General features: G+C 44.1%; 1 protein-coding gene across 1 annotated transcript in view; it reads left to right on the forward strand.

Annotated features, from left to right (window-relative positions):
• LOC109887842 (disintegrin and metalloproteinase domain-containing protein 10-like) overlaps positions 1-18513 on the forward strand; it is a 112145-nt gene that overhangs the window by 82579 nt on the left and 11053 nt on the right. Inside the window, exons 4-8 of the mRNA XM_031811347.1 lie at positions 3790-3948; positions 10905-11005; positions 11673-11840; positions 15526-15618; positions 17356-17539. Coding sequence (XP_031667207.1) covers positions 3790-3948; positions 10905-11005; positions 11673-11840; positions 15526-15618; positions 17356-17539 — 705 coding nt within the window. The remainder of the gene's footprint in view (positions 1-3789; positions 3949-10904; positions 11006-11672; positions 11841-15525; positions 15619-17355; positions 17540-18513) is intronic.

Consider the following 18513-nt stretch of genomic DNA (forward strand, 5'->3'; position numbering starts at 1 on the left):
TTTGGCAGTTGTATCTTGACGGAAAATGTTGTAGTTGGGAATGGAAATTTCTGAACTTTTGGTGGCCTTCCTAAGCCAGGATTCAGACACGGCTAGGACATCAGGGTTGGCGGAGTGTGCTAAAGCAGTGAGTAAAACAAATTTAGGGAGGAGGCTTCTGATGTTAACATGCATGAAAGCAAGGCTTTTACGGTTACAGAAGTCAACAAATGAGAGAGCCTGGGGAATAGGTGTGATGCTGGGGGCTACAGGGCCTGGATTAACCTCTACATCACCAGAGGAACAGAGGAGGAGTAGAATAAGGGTACGGCTAAAGTCTATAAGAACTGGTCTGGTCGTCTAGTGCTTTGGGAACAGAGAATGAAAAGGGCAGATTTCTGGGTGTAGTAGAATAGATTCAGGGCATAATGTACAGACGAGTATGGTAGGATGTGAGTACAGTGGGGGTAAACCTAGTCATTGAGTGACAATGAGAGCTTGCATCTCTGGAGACACCAGCTAAGCCATGTGAGGTCTGCCCATGTGTGGGGTGTGTGATAAAAAAGCTATTTAAGGCATGTTGAGCTGGACTTGTGGCTCTACAGTGAAACAGAACAATAACTAACTGAAACAGCAGAAGACACTGCTCTATCCACACAGCAGACATTGTGGGCTCGGTTAGGAATGCTGTGTTGCACGTGTAGCTCCTAAGCTCCTACATTTTTTGTGGCGTCATTACGTCATGTACCTACGTTATATAAGTATGCACGTCAGCTTTGACATCGGTTTTGCACATCGGCACTAAACTAGACATCGGGCCGGTGTCGATGTTGCCATTTTTAGCTAATATCGTCCGATTCCGATATCTTCACCGATATATCGTGCATCCCTAATTGATACACAATCAAAAGTGCAATTTAATAACTTTCACCATGCTCAAAGGGATATTCAATGTCTGCTTTTTTTTTCTTCCAATCTACTATTAGGTGCCCTTTGTGAGGCATTGGAAAACCTCCCTGGTCTTTGTGGTTAAATCTGTGTTTGAAATTCACTGCTTGATTGAGGGACCTTGCAGATAGTTGTATGTGTGTGGTACAGAGATAAAGTAGTTGTTCAAAAATCATGTTTAACACTGTTATTGCACACAGTTGGTTCATGCAACTTATTATGTGACTTGTTAAGCAAATGTTTACTCCTGAACTCATTTAGGCTTGCCATGACAGAGGTTGAATACTTATTGACATTTCAGGGTTTCATTTTTTATTAATAAACAAACCTTTAAAAAAAACGTAATTCCACTTTTACATTATGGGGTATTGTGTGTAGGCCAGTGACCCAAAAATATAAATGTAATCAAATTTAAATTCAGGCTGTAACTCAACCAAATGAGGAAAAGGTCCAGGGGGTGAATGCTTTCTGAAGGCACTGTACATCTCCGGCGTTGTGTTAAATGCAGTTGCTCATCAGTTGGCCTCTGCCTGATAATCGAAGAACCATGAACTGGAGGTAAATAGGTCATATCCCAAGTTCCATTCTCCCTTGAGTCCCTTTCTCCTCCACCTGTAGCTAATAGCTCTCTGTACTGGGATGGGAGAAGAACCCATCTGCTAGTGATGTACTGTAAGCTAATAGAGAGCCAGAGACCTGACCTCTCTATTATGTGTGATCAGATAGGCCTATACATTCATTTTCTCAATTGCGCCTCATAAAGACCTGCAGACTCCACTCTCCTTACTTTACATTAGCCCACTTAGCACTTTGGGGACCAGGCATTTTCATTAACTAAATTAGGTGGTTACCTTGGTCCCAGTCTACTGGAATTCCCATAATTGGAGTAAAGCTGCTTGTTTCTGGACTGCAGTAGGGTTTCTGATTAGGTACAAGGGTAAAAAATATTCAATTTCCACTGTCTATACGGCCATATTAACCCAGCTCTCATTAGTGTTGCGTGTTCTTTTCTCTCATTCTCTGATACAAAAGTCTTGTCAGTTGCCCTTGGGAAGCGCCGTATTCTCCTGATTTAAACTAGGACTTTTTAGTACTCCCTTTGCTGAGGCTGTGAGGGTATCCGTGTCTGAGTTCTGAGCACTCCTTGGCACAATAATCAGACTTGATCCATATGTGCGCAGAGGATGGGTCTAACCCCTCTGCACTGGCCTTTCATTCCCAGATAAAGGGCTTCCTCTCTGGGAAAATGCGCTGTGCCTTCTGGAGATCAGAAGGGGGAATCTGTCCCTGAAATTATATCAAAACCATAGGGCCCTCTTTAATGTTACCAAGAGCTGCCCTGTATAAAACAACTGATTCAATTGGTCCTCGCTCTGATCTCCAAGCTGTCCGTGGGGAAAGTATTATTCATGTATTATTATGAAGAAAATGGGACAGCAGAAATGACACACGAAGTCATCTAAAGTGACAGTTATTACTGTCAATGAATGGTCTCAGCATAGCTCAACATTCCTTTCCCTAGTATCCTGCTGATTTTGTTTAGATGGAGGTAATCTAGTTTACAGTACAGTATTATTTTGAGCAAACACCTCGGTTATTGACTGTGGTTTCCTATTACTCTAATCTAATATGTGCCTAATGTACAGCAGTAGCATTAATGGAAAGCACTTTCTGTTTTTCTCACTTTCAGTATCAAAACTGCTACAAATACCAGTTAGTGTCCCAGTGTTTTCTGACAAACTGCATGGCTAGGGCCTGAAAAAAAAAAACAAAGAGGACTCTGGGCCCTTGGAGCACAGACAGATATTTAGGGAGAAAGAGCTGGATGCTCCATGGGACAGCTGTGTGTTCTGCTGCTCTCGTTATCTCCAGCAGGAGAGCAGAGCAGACGGCCCCCAGCGGGCCTACTGGGCCTCTTTCCTCTGGAAACAGAAACCTAACTGGGGAGAGAGGCTGGCTGGCTGGCTGGCTGGCTGGCTGTGTTTCTCTGTCTACACTAAACTGCAATGGTCCCTCAGGATAGCTATGAGACAAACGCTCCAACATTTTCGCAACCAATACAGAACTGAGGAGAGCAGCAGATAAAATGAAGTTGGGCTTCCCTATCCTGAGGAAAACAAGTCTTATTCTCTCCCTGATTTAGTTATCTTCTCCCATTGAGTTGCCAGTCATCTGTCCTTTTCAATTATATCCCTCCAGAGTCTACATTTTTTATAAACACAGGTTTAATTGGGAGTGGGAGTTTTTCTTCCAACCTGCATAGCTGCTGATGGAAAAGGTTTTTCAAGGCTCTTGCTCTTGACAAACACTGAATTAAAAACCATTCCTTTTCGTCGGCCAGACTTTCTCTGTCTGGTTCAAAGGCGGATGATGTTTAATAGACTCTGCTATGCCCTGACAGCGTTTTGTTTTATTCCCTCTTACTCCCTTTATCCTTCTTTCTCACTGGTTCCTTGATTCTTCAAGCTTTAGTTGTGCCTTTTGCGTAAGAAACTATTCTTTGGTTTTCCCTGACACTAACCAGAGTCCAAGCTCTTATTACTAAAGTCATTATTTGTCTGATTTCAAGGTCCGATGAGGGGAGCAGGGATGAGTCTTTATGATCCAGACAGACCGGGATATGTTTCGTTCCACCCTGACTCTGTCCAAGACAGTATTCCCCCCAGGAACAGCTCAGGGTCTACCATCTTGCTCAATGTCTAGACGTGTGTGTGTGTGTCCTTATGATGTTCTGTTTGTCAGCTTGCATTGGTCTGTATGTTTTGAGTGTTTCTCTCACACGTTGAGCATTGACTTTCTTCCTACCCCCAACTGACTAGAGTTAAGTTGACCACCCTTCCTGACCTTGTCCTTCTCCTCCAGGTGAGAAGGGCACTTTGACCCACGGCTCGGTGGTGGACGGCAGGTTTGAAGGCTTCATCCAGACCCACCAGGGCATGTACTACGTGGAGCCTTCGGAGAGGTACCTCAGAGACAAGGACGTGCCCTACCACTCAGTCATTTACCACGAGGGGGACATCAGTGAGTATACTTGATTCACTGCTCTCCTCTACCAGTCGCCCTGCAGGTCTGCTGAAGTAATGGTGCCAACATCACAGCACTAAAATGAGTTCTACCTATTACATTAATGACAGCCATATTTTATAGACTTAAAGGACATGTTCTTTAATGCTTTTGCTATATTGATTCAGACAATATTGCCCATATACAGTATGACTCTGGGTGTGCGTATAAGTGTTGATAATTTTTTAGGGATCTAGCTTTAGAAATTGGGGGTTCATTATCCTATTCAGCAGTTGGAATAGAATTTTGTTCCAAATAACACACATTTTGTGCAGGCAAAGATGGTTATTATTGGATACACAGTGGATGGCTTGTTAACACCACATTATTGTCAGTGTTATTCGCTTTGAAAAGCCATTTTTCCCATCATGAGCATGAAATGGATTGAATTGGCTGTAGCAGCTCTAAATAGCTTTACCATGGCTGTGCTCTTTTTAATTACAGTTGTGTTCAGCCACTGACAGCAATGACTAATCCATGCTGGCTCGTCTGTCCCAGCTTTTCTCTTTCCACCTCTGCTACATACACATCCCACCCTATCATAGAGAACAGTAGGCGTCACACTGTGACAGGACAGGGACTTTAGGTAGTGACACTGAAAGGCGATTCTCTGCTGTAGGTATTTCTTGAGAGCAGCGATATGGACGATGATGGATGGATGAATGTGTGCCTAAATGGGCTGAAGGGTGGGGGGTGGGACAGGACAGGTTTCTCTAGGCTTGGAGGTAAGGTCTTCAAGGCTGTGGAGTGCATACTGAGCAGAGTGGAGGTCTACGGTTCAAGTACAATACAGAGCTGTCAGAGGAGAGGTCTATCCAAGGGGAGTTTACATTGGGCATTTAGCCAGGAATAAGGTCAAGTTAAGGTCATGTCAGATGAACTGTGGAATGAGTCTGAGCCAGAGGAAGGGGAGCTGAGGAAGGTTGCACTGGGACACTGCGGCAAGACACACACACACACACACACACACACACACACACACACACACACAGGGGTTTGGGTTAGGCTGAGCCCTGATGATTGATGTGGAGTCAGGATGAGACACCAATTCCAGTGCCAGGGAGTGAGTGATCTTCCTTAGCAACCAGCCCACCAATTCCAGGTTGATCTGAGGTGTGGGTGTGGGCTAAGTTCCAGAGACCACTGACCCCACTCCCATCCCAGTACAGGCCAGAGAGCAGCCCCCTCAGGCAGGCAGGGAGGAATCAGCATGGAGGCCCACCCTGTGTTACTTGGCCCTCTTTTCCTCAGATGGGTCTGATTCACAGCCAGCCTGCCTGTTGACACACAGGCACACCCAGCCCAGCATGAGCCTGCAATCAGAGAACCTTTCTCTCACGCTTTGTCTCCACAATGTAGGCCTACTCTCTCTTTCTCCTTTCCCTTTTCATTTTCTATGTATGTATGAGGTGTCAAGAAAGCTTTCCCCCTATTCCTCCTCCCATCCCTCTCTTTCTGTCTGTTTATCTGAGAGTGTGAACAGAGCCTTTCTGTTCCTCTTCCCTTTCTCTGTCTCTCAGTGTCATCTGAACCCCTCAATAGTACTGCAGGGCTTGGTGACTGCCACAGTACCGGATTTGAGGTAGTTATGCCCTACCTATTATTTGTGCTCGTCACATTTTTCTTCTTCTTCCTTAGCAGATCATATTGCCTGAGACATTACATGAAGGGCCCCATTTCATATTTTTTCCTTCACTACTCTATGAAGTGAATGCCGATGCCCCAAATAGAGATTTTCTGTCAAGTCATGCTGCCGTGTGAAGTCCGGTCATAGCACTGATGGCAGCTCTCTTATAAAGACACTCCTACCTCATTTGTGCCACCAGGCCCCATTATAGGTTAACATGCTCCACACTGCCTCCTTGTGGTGCATGATATTTATATTTGCATAGCGTGTCATGTTATCAGCAGTTGAGTCATTTATTAATCTGACTTTGGCTACATTCCTATGACACAATGAAGTATCAAATCCATATTGATACAATGGGACTGGATAAAGACAATCTTCCATTAGACCTGTTTGAGAACTTCATTCCATTCCAAGTAATTAGGGTTAAGTGCCTTGCTGATGGGCATATTGTCAGATGTTTCATCCTTGTTGGGTCGGGGATTTGAACCAGCGACCTTTCGGTAACTGGCCCAAAGCTCTAACCGCTAGGCTACCTGCCGCTGCATCCCACTCAGTGTAACATTCAGGTTTCAGCAGTTGTTTTAGTCAAACTGCTGTTCCTGGGAATGTGTCTTTATCAACCCATTAATGAGTCTCTCCTCACAGATATCCTGTCTGCACTTGGATGTTTTCAGACATCAAAGACACACTTCAAATACTCTTCAAACAGGTTCATTTTGTGGCGGAGGCTTTTTTCCTTAAAGAAACTGTGGCACCTAATTTTAGAATTCTCTTTCCTGTTGAAGCCGGGGTTGGTGAGCGAGAGGAAGGACAAATGGTGGAGGGATGGAATGAAGAATGAAAAGGCGTGACTGACTCTGTGACTCCCATTTCCACCGGCTTTCACAACTTTGCCTTTCTTCGCTTCTTGTTCGCAAAGGCCTTTTGATTAGCATCTGAATGAGAGTGCATTCACTGCAGGGACAATGACAGCCTTCTGGCTGGAAATAGAGAACACATTGTCAGGGCAGAACGTTTTGTTGTTCGGTTAATCCAGTCGGTCCAGCACAGAGCCATTCTCCTCAATTGACAACGGGGGACAGGTTGACCCTGAGCCCACTCTCTCCCCCTCCAACCGGTTGACCTGACTGCCCACTAGTGGCGCTTTGTGTTGACTCATCATATGATATGCAAAGCAGAATGCAAATGAACTGCGGTCAGTCAATAGTGCTGTAAGTACGGCCAGGCTTTAAGGAACACCATTCTGATCCTGCAGCACTTATCTTGACTTTGAATAAAAAAGCGAAATATAAATAAAATAATGTGCCAAAATAATTCCTTTACCACTTTTCTGCCATCGAAGAGTGTGAATTAAAATGTCTGTTTGTACAAATTTGTCTGAGGAGAGGAGGTTATGAAGGTTGAGGGAGTGTGAAACGCTGGCTGAGTGTATTGTTTACTTGTATGTCGCAGAGCTGTGTGTGTGTGTGTGTGTGTGTGTGTGTGTGTGTGTGTGTGTGTGAGTGCTTTTGTTGGGCCTGAGTTTGTGTTCTTTGGGACTGAGTGCGTTTTCCTCAAGTTTTGAGGTGTATTTGTCGGCACTGTGTTCTCATTACAGCGATGCGTGTTCTTTAGGACTGTGTTTCTGGGAGCTGAGTGTATATGTTCCTTGAATTTCCTTGGGGAGAGTGTGTGTGTTCCTGTGTGCCGGTGTGTGATAAAAGGAGGTGAAAGCGTTGCTGTCGCTGGCAGACAGAGTGACATACCCGTTGGCTTGTGGCGGTGGCATTTCTGCTCCCGTCATGCAGGCTGGTGACCGACAGGTTAATTTGGGAGGCTTATAACAGCAGCTCTGCTGCGCCATGTCCTCCCAGCACTGCCAGACTCAGCCTTAGGGCTTTGAGGACTAACCACTCACGAAGTCTCACTCACAATACGTCTAAATGATGCCTATAACGACTTTGAAGAATAGGACTGTGTACTGAGTGTTATGTCTTTGGAGTCCATTTAATATATATATATTTTTAAAATCTTATCTTCTTGTAATAAAATGTGTCATTTTTTTCGCCCCTTTTTTCTCCACAATTTCATGATATTCAATATGTAGTTATGATCTTATCTCATCGCTGCAACTCCCCAACGGGCTCGGGAAAGGCGAAGGTCGAGTCATACGTCATCTAAACATGACCCGCCATGCCGCACTGCTTCTTAACTCCCGCTCGCTTAACCTGGAAGCCAGCCACACAAATGTGTCGGAGGAAACAACGTTCAACTGAAGTCAGCTTGCAGGCGCATAGCCCACCACAAGGAGTTGCTAGAGCGCGATGAGCAAAACCCTCCCCTAACACAGATTACACTGGGCCAATTGTGTGCCTTCCTATGGGACTCCCAGGCACGGCTGGCTGTGATACAGCCTGGGATCGAACCCCAGGCTGTAGAGATGCCTCAATACTGCGTTGCAGTGGCGTAGACTGCTACACCACTCGGGAAGCCATTTGGAGTCCATTTCTATGCCAGTATGTTGTGGTGGCTCTGGTTGTGATGATGTAAGAGTGCTGATTGGTGTAGACTAAATGAGATGCATACATGTACTGTAATTACATTATCCTAGTTGTAGGATTGATTGCTTGTGTTTACTGGTGTGTGTTTTTGTTGTGATTAGAGGGGCTTTCGCTATTGACTAGAGCAGTGGCATCGACTGTGTGCTGTGTACATTAGGGAAAAGATGCAGTGGAGAGAGGAGACCTCTATTGAAGCGTGCAGTCAGCGTTATTGACTCCATCTCACTGCATGTTACTATCTGGGGACGACTGGGGGAGTGAATAATGTCTCTGCTAGGAACTGATCACAGAGCAGTCTGACCTGACCTTGTTTTATTATCAGCACAGTGTACAGTAACGGCCTGATTGATTGATGGCATATGCATTCAGTTATTCTGTGTATTCAGGGTTGTTGTATTGCGGTGTATAGGTTAAAACATTCAAAGTGCTGAGTGTGGGATTGTGCTGGCCTGTGTTTTGAAGTCCTGTCTCAGGTATCTGAATCAGAGTAGGGAGGGCATGTTGCCCAGGGGAGGGAGAGGTGGCTCTGTTATCCCAGAGTCCTCATTAGTGACACACACACACCGCATCTTCCTCCTCACCCTGCTTGCTCTGTTATGCTGCCCGCTTAGACAGCAACAGAGCTGTCAGGCCTGGTTGACACTGCACCATTCCCCAGGCCCAGAGAGCCCCGGCTGAGGCCCCTGAGTTCACCTCACTCTGCCCAAACTCAAAACAGCATATCCATATGTTACTCTGCCTACCTCCGTCTCCCGCATAATAAGGGTCAGAAGTTTTCCATGGCCACGTAACCTAACCAGGACAGAGTAACTGTCTACCTCCGTCTCCCGCATAATAAGGGTCAGAAGTTTTCCATGGCCACGTAACCTAACCAGGACAGAGTAACTGCCTACCTCCGTCTCCCGCATAATAAGGGTCAGAAGTTTTCCATGGCCACGTAACCTAACCAGGACAGAGTAACTGCCTACCTCCGTCTCCCGCATAATAAGGGTCAGAAGTTTTCCATGGCCACGTAACCTAACCAGGACAGAGTAACTGCCTACCTCCGTCTCCCGCATAATAAGGGTCAGAAGTTTTCCATGGCCACGTAACCTAACCAGGACAGAGTAACTGCCTACCTCCGTCTCCCGCATAATAAGGGTCAGAAGTTTTCCATGGCCACGTAACCTAACCAGGACAGAGTAACTGCCTACCTCCCAGTGTGACCTCCATACCTGTTCCCAACCCTGCGTCTTCGTCCTGGAACAAATGGCTTTGTTCTGTAGAACTAACATCAGACAGAGATGGCAGAATTAGTTTGCTGTGAATAGATAAAGCCAACTAGAGAAGAAGTAGAAAGCCCTGTGTTATTCTGTTGACTAAACACACAGCCGTAATTGGAGTTCATTAGCATTCACGCCTGCTGTGAAGGTAAAGAGTGTAGATTACAAAAACCCATTATAAGAGTTTTCAGATTTCCACAGGCAATTAGGACTCTTTGCTAAGAGTTCTGTGTCACTATGGTTTACTCGTTTTCATTAGTGTTTCATTGTGCACTTCTGTGTTCTGCATAGTGATCGCTGAGCTCATTCTACAGGGGAGCTCTGTACTATGGTGAGACTGCTTGTTTATTGGCTCATTTAGGAACAGGATGGTGATGACAGGGAGGGTGCTATCCAACTTGCTTGCTGGCACTTCAATGGGTGGCTTCAGAGCAGAGTCAATAGATTTGAATTGGATGCGTTAATCAAAATGATGTTCCGTTTTATGAGAAAATTGGATCTGTGCACCTGCTTTAGGCAGATGCCTGTGAACAAACTGTGTTCTTGAAGATCACCATGTTAGCTGGGTTGTAAAGTACCCCGCTCTGTGTCTGTTTTTACTGATTTGGTCCCATGGGGGATGCTCCAGCAGCCAGCCAGTCCAGTTCAAGAACACAGCACCACATGTTGTTCTAGGCAATGGCATTATTTTTCTGCAGAGGGCAAGGACACGGTCACTGCTTAGATGTAGGTTTAAATCTGAACTCTGTGGCCAAATCTGTGGTATCTCAGACCGTTCTTTGACATTTATCTGTGTTAGTAATTGTGAAGGTGTATTGCTGAATACTGGACTTTTCTGGATACTGTAGTTGCAAGTAGTAGTGTTGCTCCTTATTGAGTCTGAGCCTCTGGTAGAGGAAAGTCGAGCAGTGAGTGAGTCAGTGACATGTAATTTGGGAGGAAGACTGCTTTGTTATTCTCCAGCCTGGAGAAGGAGACGCCAGCGGTGAACAGAGGCTTATTCTTTCAGTTAGCGTAGACGGTCTGTGTGTTAGGCCTTGTTACACACACACACACACACACACCGAGAGCGAGAGTTATTAACTACAGCTTCTTTCTGTCCTAATGAACATTGACATATAGTGCTCTGATATCTCCACCCTCAGATGAATGTTGCTGCTAGAGATAGTAAGGTTATTAAACTGGTACATTTTAGAGGGCCTTGCATAGAGTAGAGGAGGTTATACTGGTATGTTTTAGAGGGGCTTGCATAGAGTAGAGGAGGTTATACTGGTACATTTTAGAGGGCCTTGCATAGAGTAGAGGAGGTTATACTGGTACGTTTTAGAGGGCCTTGCATAGAGTAGATGAGACCACACTATGGCTGCTATTGTGTACAACCTTTTTCATTCTCATTCTAAACAGGTTTAGCCTGAAGCTGAGAACCAATATTACTGGTAATATGGTTGAGCTCATATTGATGGTTTCCTCTTCTCCTCCCAGATTACCCTCATAAGTATGGGTCAGAGGGGGGCTGTGCTGACCACTCAGTGTTTGAAAGGATGAAGAAGTACCAGGCCTCGGCTATGGAGGAGCCTCTCAAGGTGAGCTGATAATACCCCACTGTGAAACCAACTCTATAGCTATACAGCACTCACCAATACTGTACAACAACGTTCCGGACACAGTACTGGAGGACCATACAAACCACCTCACATCTTCTTGCTCCATGGTAAAATAACAGTTAGCATGATAAGGAAACATGGAAGTGATTAAGTCAAACTTGTTGTTGGAGCTGTAACGAGAGCCAGATGTATCTTATTGTTCCCAGGTTCTTATCCCTTTCAGGTCTGTGGAACATTGGATGACTGAGTAGAGTGATGTCACAGATAATTTGGCAGGGTGAAGAGTTGGTGTTCTCTCTTCCCAGGGATGAGTCAGACCAGACCAGGGGTGTGTCAGGAAATGTTTCCCCATGTTCTGGAAGACCTCCTCCCTTCAGAAGCCAGGGCCCTCTTTCTCCACATTTGAAGACATGGGATTTTTTCCCGACCAAAATGGCCAAAATCCTTACACATTCCTGTTAGTCACCTTCTCATGTAATTTCTTAGTCGTGGGCTCTTTTTTTTCAACCTCCCGCTTCCCACTCTCAATCTATCTCCCCTATCTCTCTTCTTCCAGCTCCCCTCATTCCACCTCACTCTCCATCACATCCATCTCTCCCTCCTAGTTGACTAATGGTAGTTGTTCCTCTGGTTGTTGTCTCTGCAGGAGCCCAGCAGTGTGGTGGAGGAAGAGGAGAGGTCCCATGGACATGGTCCGGTGATCCTGAGGAAGAAGAGAGCAGCTCAGATAGAGAAGAACACCTGCCAGCTCTTCATCCAGACTGACCACCTCTTCTTCAAGTACTACGGCACCAGAGAGGCTGTCATCGCACAGGTACTGAGGCTGTACACACACTAGGGCTGTCCCAGACTAAAAAAATATATTGGTTGATCGAGAGTCATCTGTTCTTTCAACTATTCTATTGGTCTACATTTTAAAAGTGTATTTTTCCATATATAGACACACCCAAGGTGAATAAAATCAACTATATGCACTGAGCTTGTCTGATGCTTTAAGCTCACTGTTTGATTAAATAAATAATACACACAAATGACTCGGGAGCCCGATGGCCGTGCTGTGTTAAAATGAAATGACAGCGGGAGCCTGTGTGACTGGTGCGCGTTGTCTCGCTCTCCTCCCTGCTGCAGCGAACAGGCACCCCAGCACAGCAAGTGTTTATCGCTGCTGTCTGTGCTGAAGCTGCAACATAATTACAGCCATTTCCTGTCTTACTTGTTTCTGACTGAGGTTCTGTAACCGGGTCAATAGGGTCTGACCTATAACCTATTATAATCACATCAATATATTGGTTATAACAAACTCTGAACGCCATAACACGTGACAGCAAAATGGATGAGGAGGACATGAAAAATAAACTCGAAATGGGGGATGTTTACTGGTTGCGTAGGAGGGAAAAGGAAAGTCAGATGTGTGGAAGCCGTGGAAACTATTGAAGATAATGATAAAGGAGGATATAGGAGCAAAGTCTGAATGAGTATTGTGTGGCAAACGTGCTGTTGGAGTACAATATTATACTTTTTTCCTGCCCGTTTGGAAGTGTAAACAACACTATATCAAATTGAACAGACTCTGGTATTACTTATAACGGAAAAAATTGCAAAGCCTTTATTACAGCATGGCAAAGATTGAAAAACAGACAAATTTGTGATATTGCCGGATCGATATGACAACAGCCAGTGAAAGTGCAGGGCGCCAAATTCAAACAACAGAAATCTCATACTTAAAATTCCTCAAACATACAAGTATTTTACACCATTTTAAAGAAACTTGTTGTTAATCCCACCACAGTGTCCGATTTCAAATAGGCTTTACGATGAAAACACACCATCTGATTGTGTTAGGTCAGTACCTAGTCACAGAAAAACACAGCCATTTTTCCAGACAAAGAGAGGAGTCACAAAAAGCAGAAATATTGATAAGATTAATCACTTACCTTTGATGATCTTCATCATATGACATAGGACTTCATGTTACACAATACATGTATGTTTTGTTCGATAAAGTTCATATTTATATCCAAAAATCTCAGTTTACATTGGCGCGTTACGTTCAGTAATATTTTGCTTCCAAAACATCCGGTGATTTTGCAGAGAGCCACATCAATTTACAGAAATACTCATAATAAACATTGATAAAGATTTGATTATTATACATGGAACTTTAGATAAACTTCTCCTTAATGCAACTGCTGTGTCAGATTTGTTTTTAACTTTACAGAGAAAGCACACCATGCAATAATCTGAGTACAGCCTTTAGACAACAAAGCTGCCAAAAAGATATTGGGTAGTCAACATTACTCAGAAATAGCATTTTAAATATTCACTTACCTTTGATGATCTTCATCAGAATGCACTCCCAGCAATCCCAGTTCCACAAAAAAAGTCCATAATTTATGTCCAAATACCTCCTTTTTGTTTGCGCCTTTAGTTCACGAAACCAAATTCACGACGCGCAGGCCAGACGAAAAATTTTAAAAATCCATTACAGTTCGTAGAAACATGTCAAACGATGTATGAATCAATCATTGATTGTTGTTTTTAACATAAATCTTCAATAATGTTTCAACCGGAGAATTCCTTTGTCTTTAGAAATGCAAATGAATGCAGCTACCTCTCACGGGAGCGTGCCTGAATGAGCTCATGGTCTTCTGGCAGATCTCTTACTCAATCAGCTTTCATTCTCTCCTCCTTCACAGTAGAAGCCTCAAACAAGGTTCTAAAGACTGTTGACATCTAGTGGAAGCCTTAGGAAGTGCAATCGGACCAAATTTACACTATCTTGGATAGGCAAAGAGTTGAAAAACTACAAACCTCAGATTTCCCACTTCCTGGTTGGATTTTTTTTGTCAGGGTTTTGCCTGCCATATGAGTTCTGTTATACTCACAGACATCATTCAAACAGTTTTAGAAACGTCAGAGTGTTTTCTATCCAAATCTACTAATAGTATGCATATCTTAGCTTCTGGGCCTGAGTAGCAGGCAGTTTACTCTGGGCACCTTATTCATCCAAGCTACTCAATACTGCCCCCAAGACATAAGACGTTAACCAGGTAGGCCAGTTGAGAACAAGTTTTCAGTTACAACTGCGACCTGGCCAAGATGAAGCAAAGCAGTGCGACACAAACAACAACACAGAGTTACACATGGAATAAACAAACATACAGTCAATAATACAATAGAAAAAAAGTCTATATACAGTGTGTGCAAATGAGGTAGGATATGGGAGGTAAGGCAATAAATAGGCCATAGTGGCGAAATAATTACAATTTAGCAATTAAACACTGGAGTGATAGATGTGCAGAAGATGAGTGTGCAAGTACATACTGGGGTGCAAATTAGCTAAATAAATAACAGTATGGGGATGAGGTAGTTGGATGGGCTATTTACAGATTGGCTATGTACAGGTGCAGTGATCTGTGAGCTGCTCTGACAGCTATTGCTTAAAGCTAGTGAGGGAGATACGAGTCTCCAGCTTCAGTGATTTTTGCAGTTCGTTCCAGTCATTGGCAGCAGAGAACTGGAAGGAGAGGCAGCCGAAGGAGGAATTGGCTTTAGGGAAAGGCACCAATTCAACGTCTTACTGAAGATTACGTTTCAGAACCGTGGACAGCACCTGCTATCCATCGCAGGAGAAAGCGCATTTATGTAATATTATTTAATTATCAATGTTGCGCCATTATTCTTACTTAGTATAGCCTTTTTACAATTTCAGTTGCACGTCTTAGAGGGGTGCCACCCCAGTGGCTTCCGCAATGGATTAGTCCACTGAGACCAGTGCGAATCAGACCAGTGTCTTGTGCACCATTAATTATTTTGATCAATTTGCAACTGCTCGACTAATGAAATCTCGGTCGACCAACAGCCTATCGACCAAACAATCGAATAAATGGGGTCAGCCCTAATACACACACACTCTGAGGCATTCAGCAGGGGGAAACCAGGGCCTGCCCTTTAATTCCGCCAGGAGAAATGGATTACAAACAGAATAGTGTTTGTCTGTGGGTCTGATCAGTTGTTGTTGTTGGCTTCCTTCCTTCAGCCAGCCCGCCCAGCATCGCAGACCTGTTCCTCCTGACTCAGTTCTATAGCCTAACAAATCAGATGCAGAGGAAATGCTGCCTTTCACAGGGGTCCAGTTGAGGGAGAGACTAGCTGATTCAAATGTCATTTCTGTGGACACTCACTCTCTCCATAGGTGAGATAAAGAAAAAAGGTTCAGTGTGATGAAGTAAATGTGTTCTTAAGGATTGTGGTTTAGCTCTGAGACTAGAGGCTTGTTTATAGGATGGGCTGGACCGTATGGAACAAGTCATCAACAGATTGATTCCAATTGGCTGAACACAGTGATTCTGTAGTTCCAGATATTATTCATGTGTTCATTGGTGGGCTAACAGACATGTCATGTCTTTAATGCCATGCTATGATTTATCTGATGTTCTCTCTACAGTGCAGTTGTTCCAGACTTCTCATAATCTAATGGTGACTGTTTTATTCTCTAGATCTCCAGCCATGTCAAGGCCATTGACTCTATCTACCAGGGTACTGACTTCCTGGGCATCCGCAACATCAGCTTCATGGTCAAAAGGATCAGGGTGAGTTTGTGTTCAAGGTTGGGGGGTGTGTGGATGGTGAGCACCACTATTTGTCTCACTCATCAGTATTCCACCACACTCCAAGACCTAATAAATCCTTAAAATCCTCAGGTGAACACCAGCTGCCATTTAAAGTAGGGAGCTCTGGGCCCCATTCCAAAATCAATTCAAAACAACTCACAAAAGGTTTCTCTGGGGCCAAGGAGCTGGCAACTTTTTAAGTAGAATGATTTCTCTATCTGTCTAAAGCCTTTTCCCACTCTCTCTTCAAACACACATTAACATAGTTACCTTTAGCAATGATTATAGTGATGTAGACACAGTGGCCTTTGTTTGAAGTCTCTTCTCCAATACCCCAGAGACCTGTTACTGTAGGCCCTCCTAACAAAGCTCCCGTCTGTTCCTGTCGTGTGTGTGTGTCAAGGTTTCTGTTAGTCGGTAATAGCCTGCTTTTGGCCCTATTTTATTTATTTATTTTGAAAGCTGATAAATAAAATTGACGCCGGTCAATTGTCCGGGAGAAGAAGAAAAGAATCCCATTTGTGAAATAATGCTTGTTTAGCCTATGTTATGTTAATACCAGTAGATGTAAATACAGGTTAATTTGCATAATTTAGTGGAATTAAATTGGCACTTGTGTACAGTATATTAGTTTTTTATGGATATCTTATTTATCACACGCCTACAGCATACAGATACAGAGCCTTTGAGTGTAAAATCTGTCAGAGCGCGAGAGCTGCTGCTATAGCATCTCTAACAGTAAATGCTTAGGCAACAGAAGGCAGACTTCATCAGCGCGTCACACACCACTTTGCAATTAGCTGGAGGCAGTATGCACTTTGTAAACATACTTAATTGTTTGAAACCTGAACAGTTTAATACATATGAGGCATCTCTTACCTTGCTTCAAAGTAGCCGAGCCAAAATCAGACCATATCCGTAGAGGCAATTATTTTATATCAACTTTATTTAATTGTCCAGTATTCCAAGGCACAATACTAGTCATATTAGCAACCCATGCTAGTTGTTGCATATTACATCTCCCCTCTTTCTAACGGATATTTTCATCTCTGTCACATGAAACTGGTGAGCTTTTTCCTGCTAATTGCATTATGGAAGGAACATTCACACGCAGCCTACTGCCTTGTGCGCATTGCTGCGTTTTATAATGTAAATAAATACATTTAAACTTTTTAAGCTAAACGTTCTGATCTGTTGCATCAGACTTATTGCTTTTTCTTTTTATTCTCTGTCCCAGAGTCTGTTTGGAATAGGCTATTTCTTTCTCGACAAGCTGACCAACAGAATAGGTAACCTTTTCTACTATGAGGGATAGTAGGTTGACAAAAGCTAGGGATTCTGCTGTTCGTCACTGGTCTTGTTGGCTGAGGAACAGTACATGTTATTCTAACATCACAATTCAGTAAGAAGGAACTCACATTGTTGCATTCTTGACTTGCATGTTCTGTTAATATGAATTAGCATAATCTAAATGTAATTTCTGTCATTCTGAGCACTGTGGGTGGACGCCTTAATCAGGTTACACACCCAATGCATATGGGTCCGGTAAATTTCTCAAATGTCCGATAAATTAAAATGCTGCTGGTCAAATGTCCGGTGTAACATTTTCCAAATGGAAACCCCTGTGTGTGTGTGTGTGTGTGTGTACATAAGCATGTATGTGTGATTACCTACTCATGACCTATTCAATGAGCCCATTCCTCTCCATCTCTTCAGATAAACACGACCAGTGATGAGCGGGACATCACCAATCCGTTCCGCTTCGCTAACATCGGGGTGGAGAAGTTCCTGGAGCTCAACTCAGAGCAGAACCATGATGACTATTGCCTGGCCTACGTCTTCAGTGACAGGGACTTTGACGATGGGGTGCTGGGCCTGGCCTGGGTCGGAGCTCCTGCAGGTGCGTGCGTGCACACACACCAATTGAACTTGTGTACTGCACTCATTTGCATAAAGACTGTCAGGGTAGGAATTCAGTCGAGAATTAAAACAAGAAAACTGAGAATAGTGGACATTTATGCTTACTTAAAGAGTAGGAAGGTATAGCATCCATGAAGTCACCGAAGTATTCAGTGGTCTGTGAGAGACTCCCTGGCTCCAGTATCTCTAATGGGATCACTCCATTGTAAAGAGGAGAGGAAGCTAAAGCTGTGCTGGAGGTTCCCTGCTCTGCCCTCTGAGTACCTGCAATCTGCTGATGTTTATCAGAACACTCAATGAACCTCAGTATGTCCATTAACCCCAGCACACGCCCTCTGATAAGCTGCTCCATCTGTCAGTGCAATATCCCTACTTTCTTCCCCCCCCCCCCCCCCCCCCACCCACCTCTCTCTCGTTCCACCAGCATGTCTGTAATTTAATTTTCAAGGCCGAGGAGGACTGGATTTGCTAAGGCATCGTCTCCACGCAGTTTCCACTTGAAATGCATTTTAAGTTGTTGAGTTTTTGCCTACTCAGCATGTTTTGTGATTTCTGCTTTCTCCCTCCCTGGGTGTTTGTCAAAACTGCAGCGTTCTCCAAACAAGGTTCACTCAAGGACAAAGGAGCTACATACAGAGTCCTTCTCCTGAACGAAGTTCATAGACGTTTGTAGAATGTGAAACAGTCGAAGGAGATGATCACACACCCCTTTCTATAGCCTGAAGCTGGGTCTCCCTCTGGTTTCCACCAACCCCATAGTGTCAGTCAGTCAGTAGTGTGGACTGTGAGAAGGGAGAACTCAATGAGACAGCAACAGCACACAGACAGAAATGGCCCTGTCTCTCTCTCACACACACACACACACACACACACACACACACACACACACACACACACACACACACACACACACACACACACAAGTAGGCTAAACAAGTACAGGCTCAACACCTC

This window comes from Oncorhynchus kisutch, linkage group LG3 (genome assembly GCF_002021735.2).
Source record: "Oncorhynchus kisutch isolate 150728-3 linkage group LG3, Okis_V2, whole genome shotgun sequence".
Taxonomy (NCBI): Eukaryota; Metazoa; Chordata; class Actinopteri; order Salmoniformes; family Salmonidae; genus Oncorhynchus; species Oncorhynchus kisutch.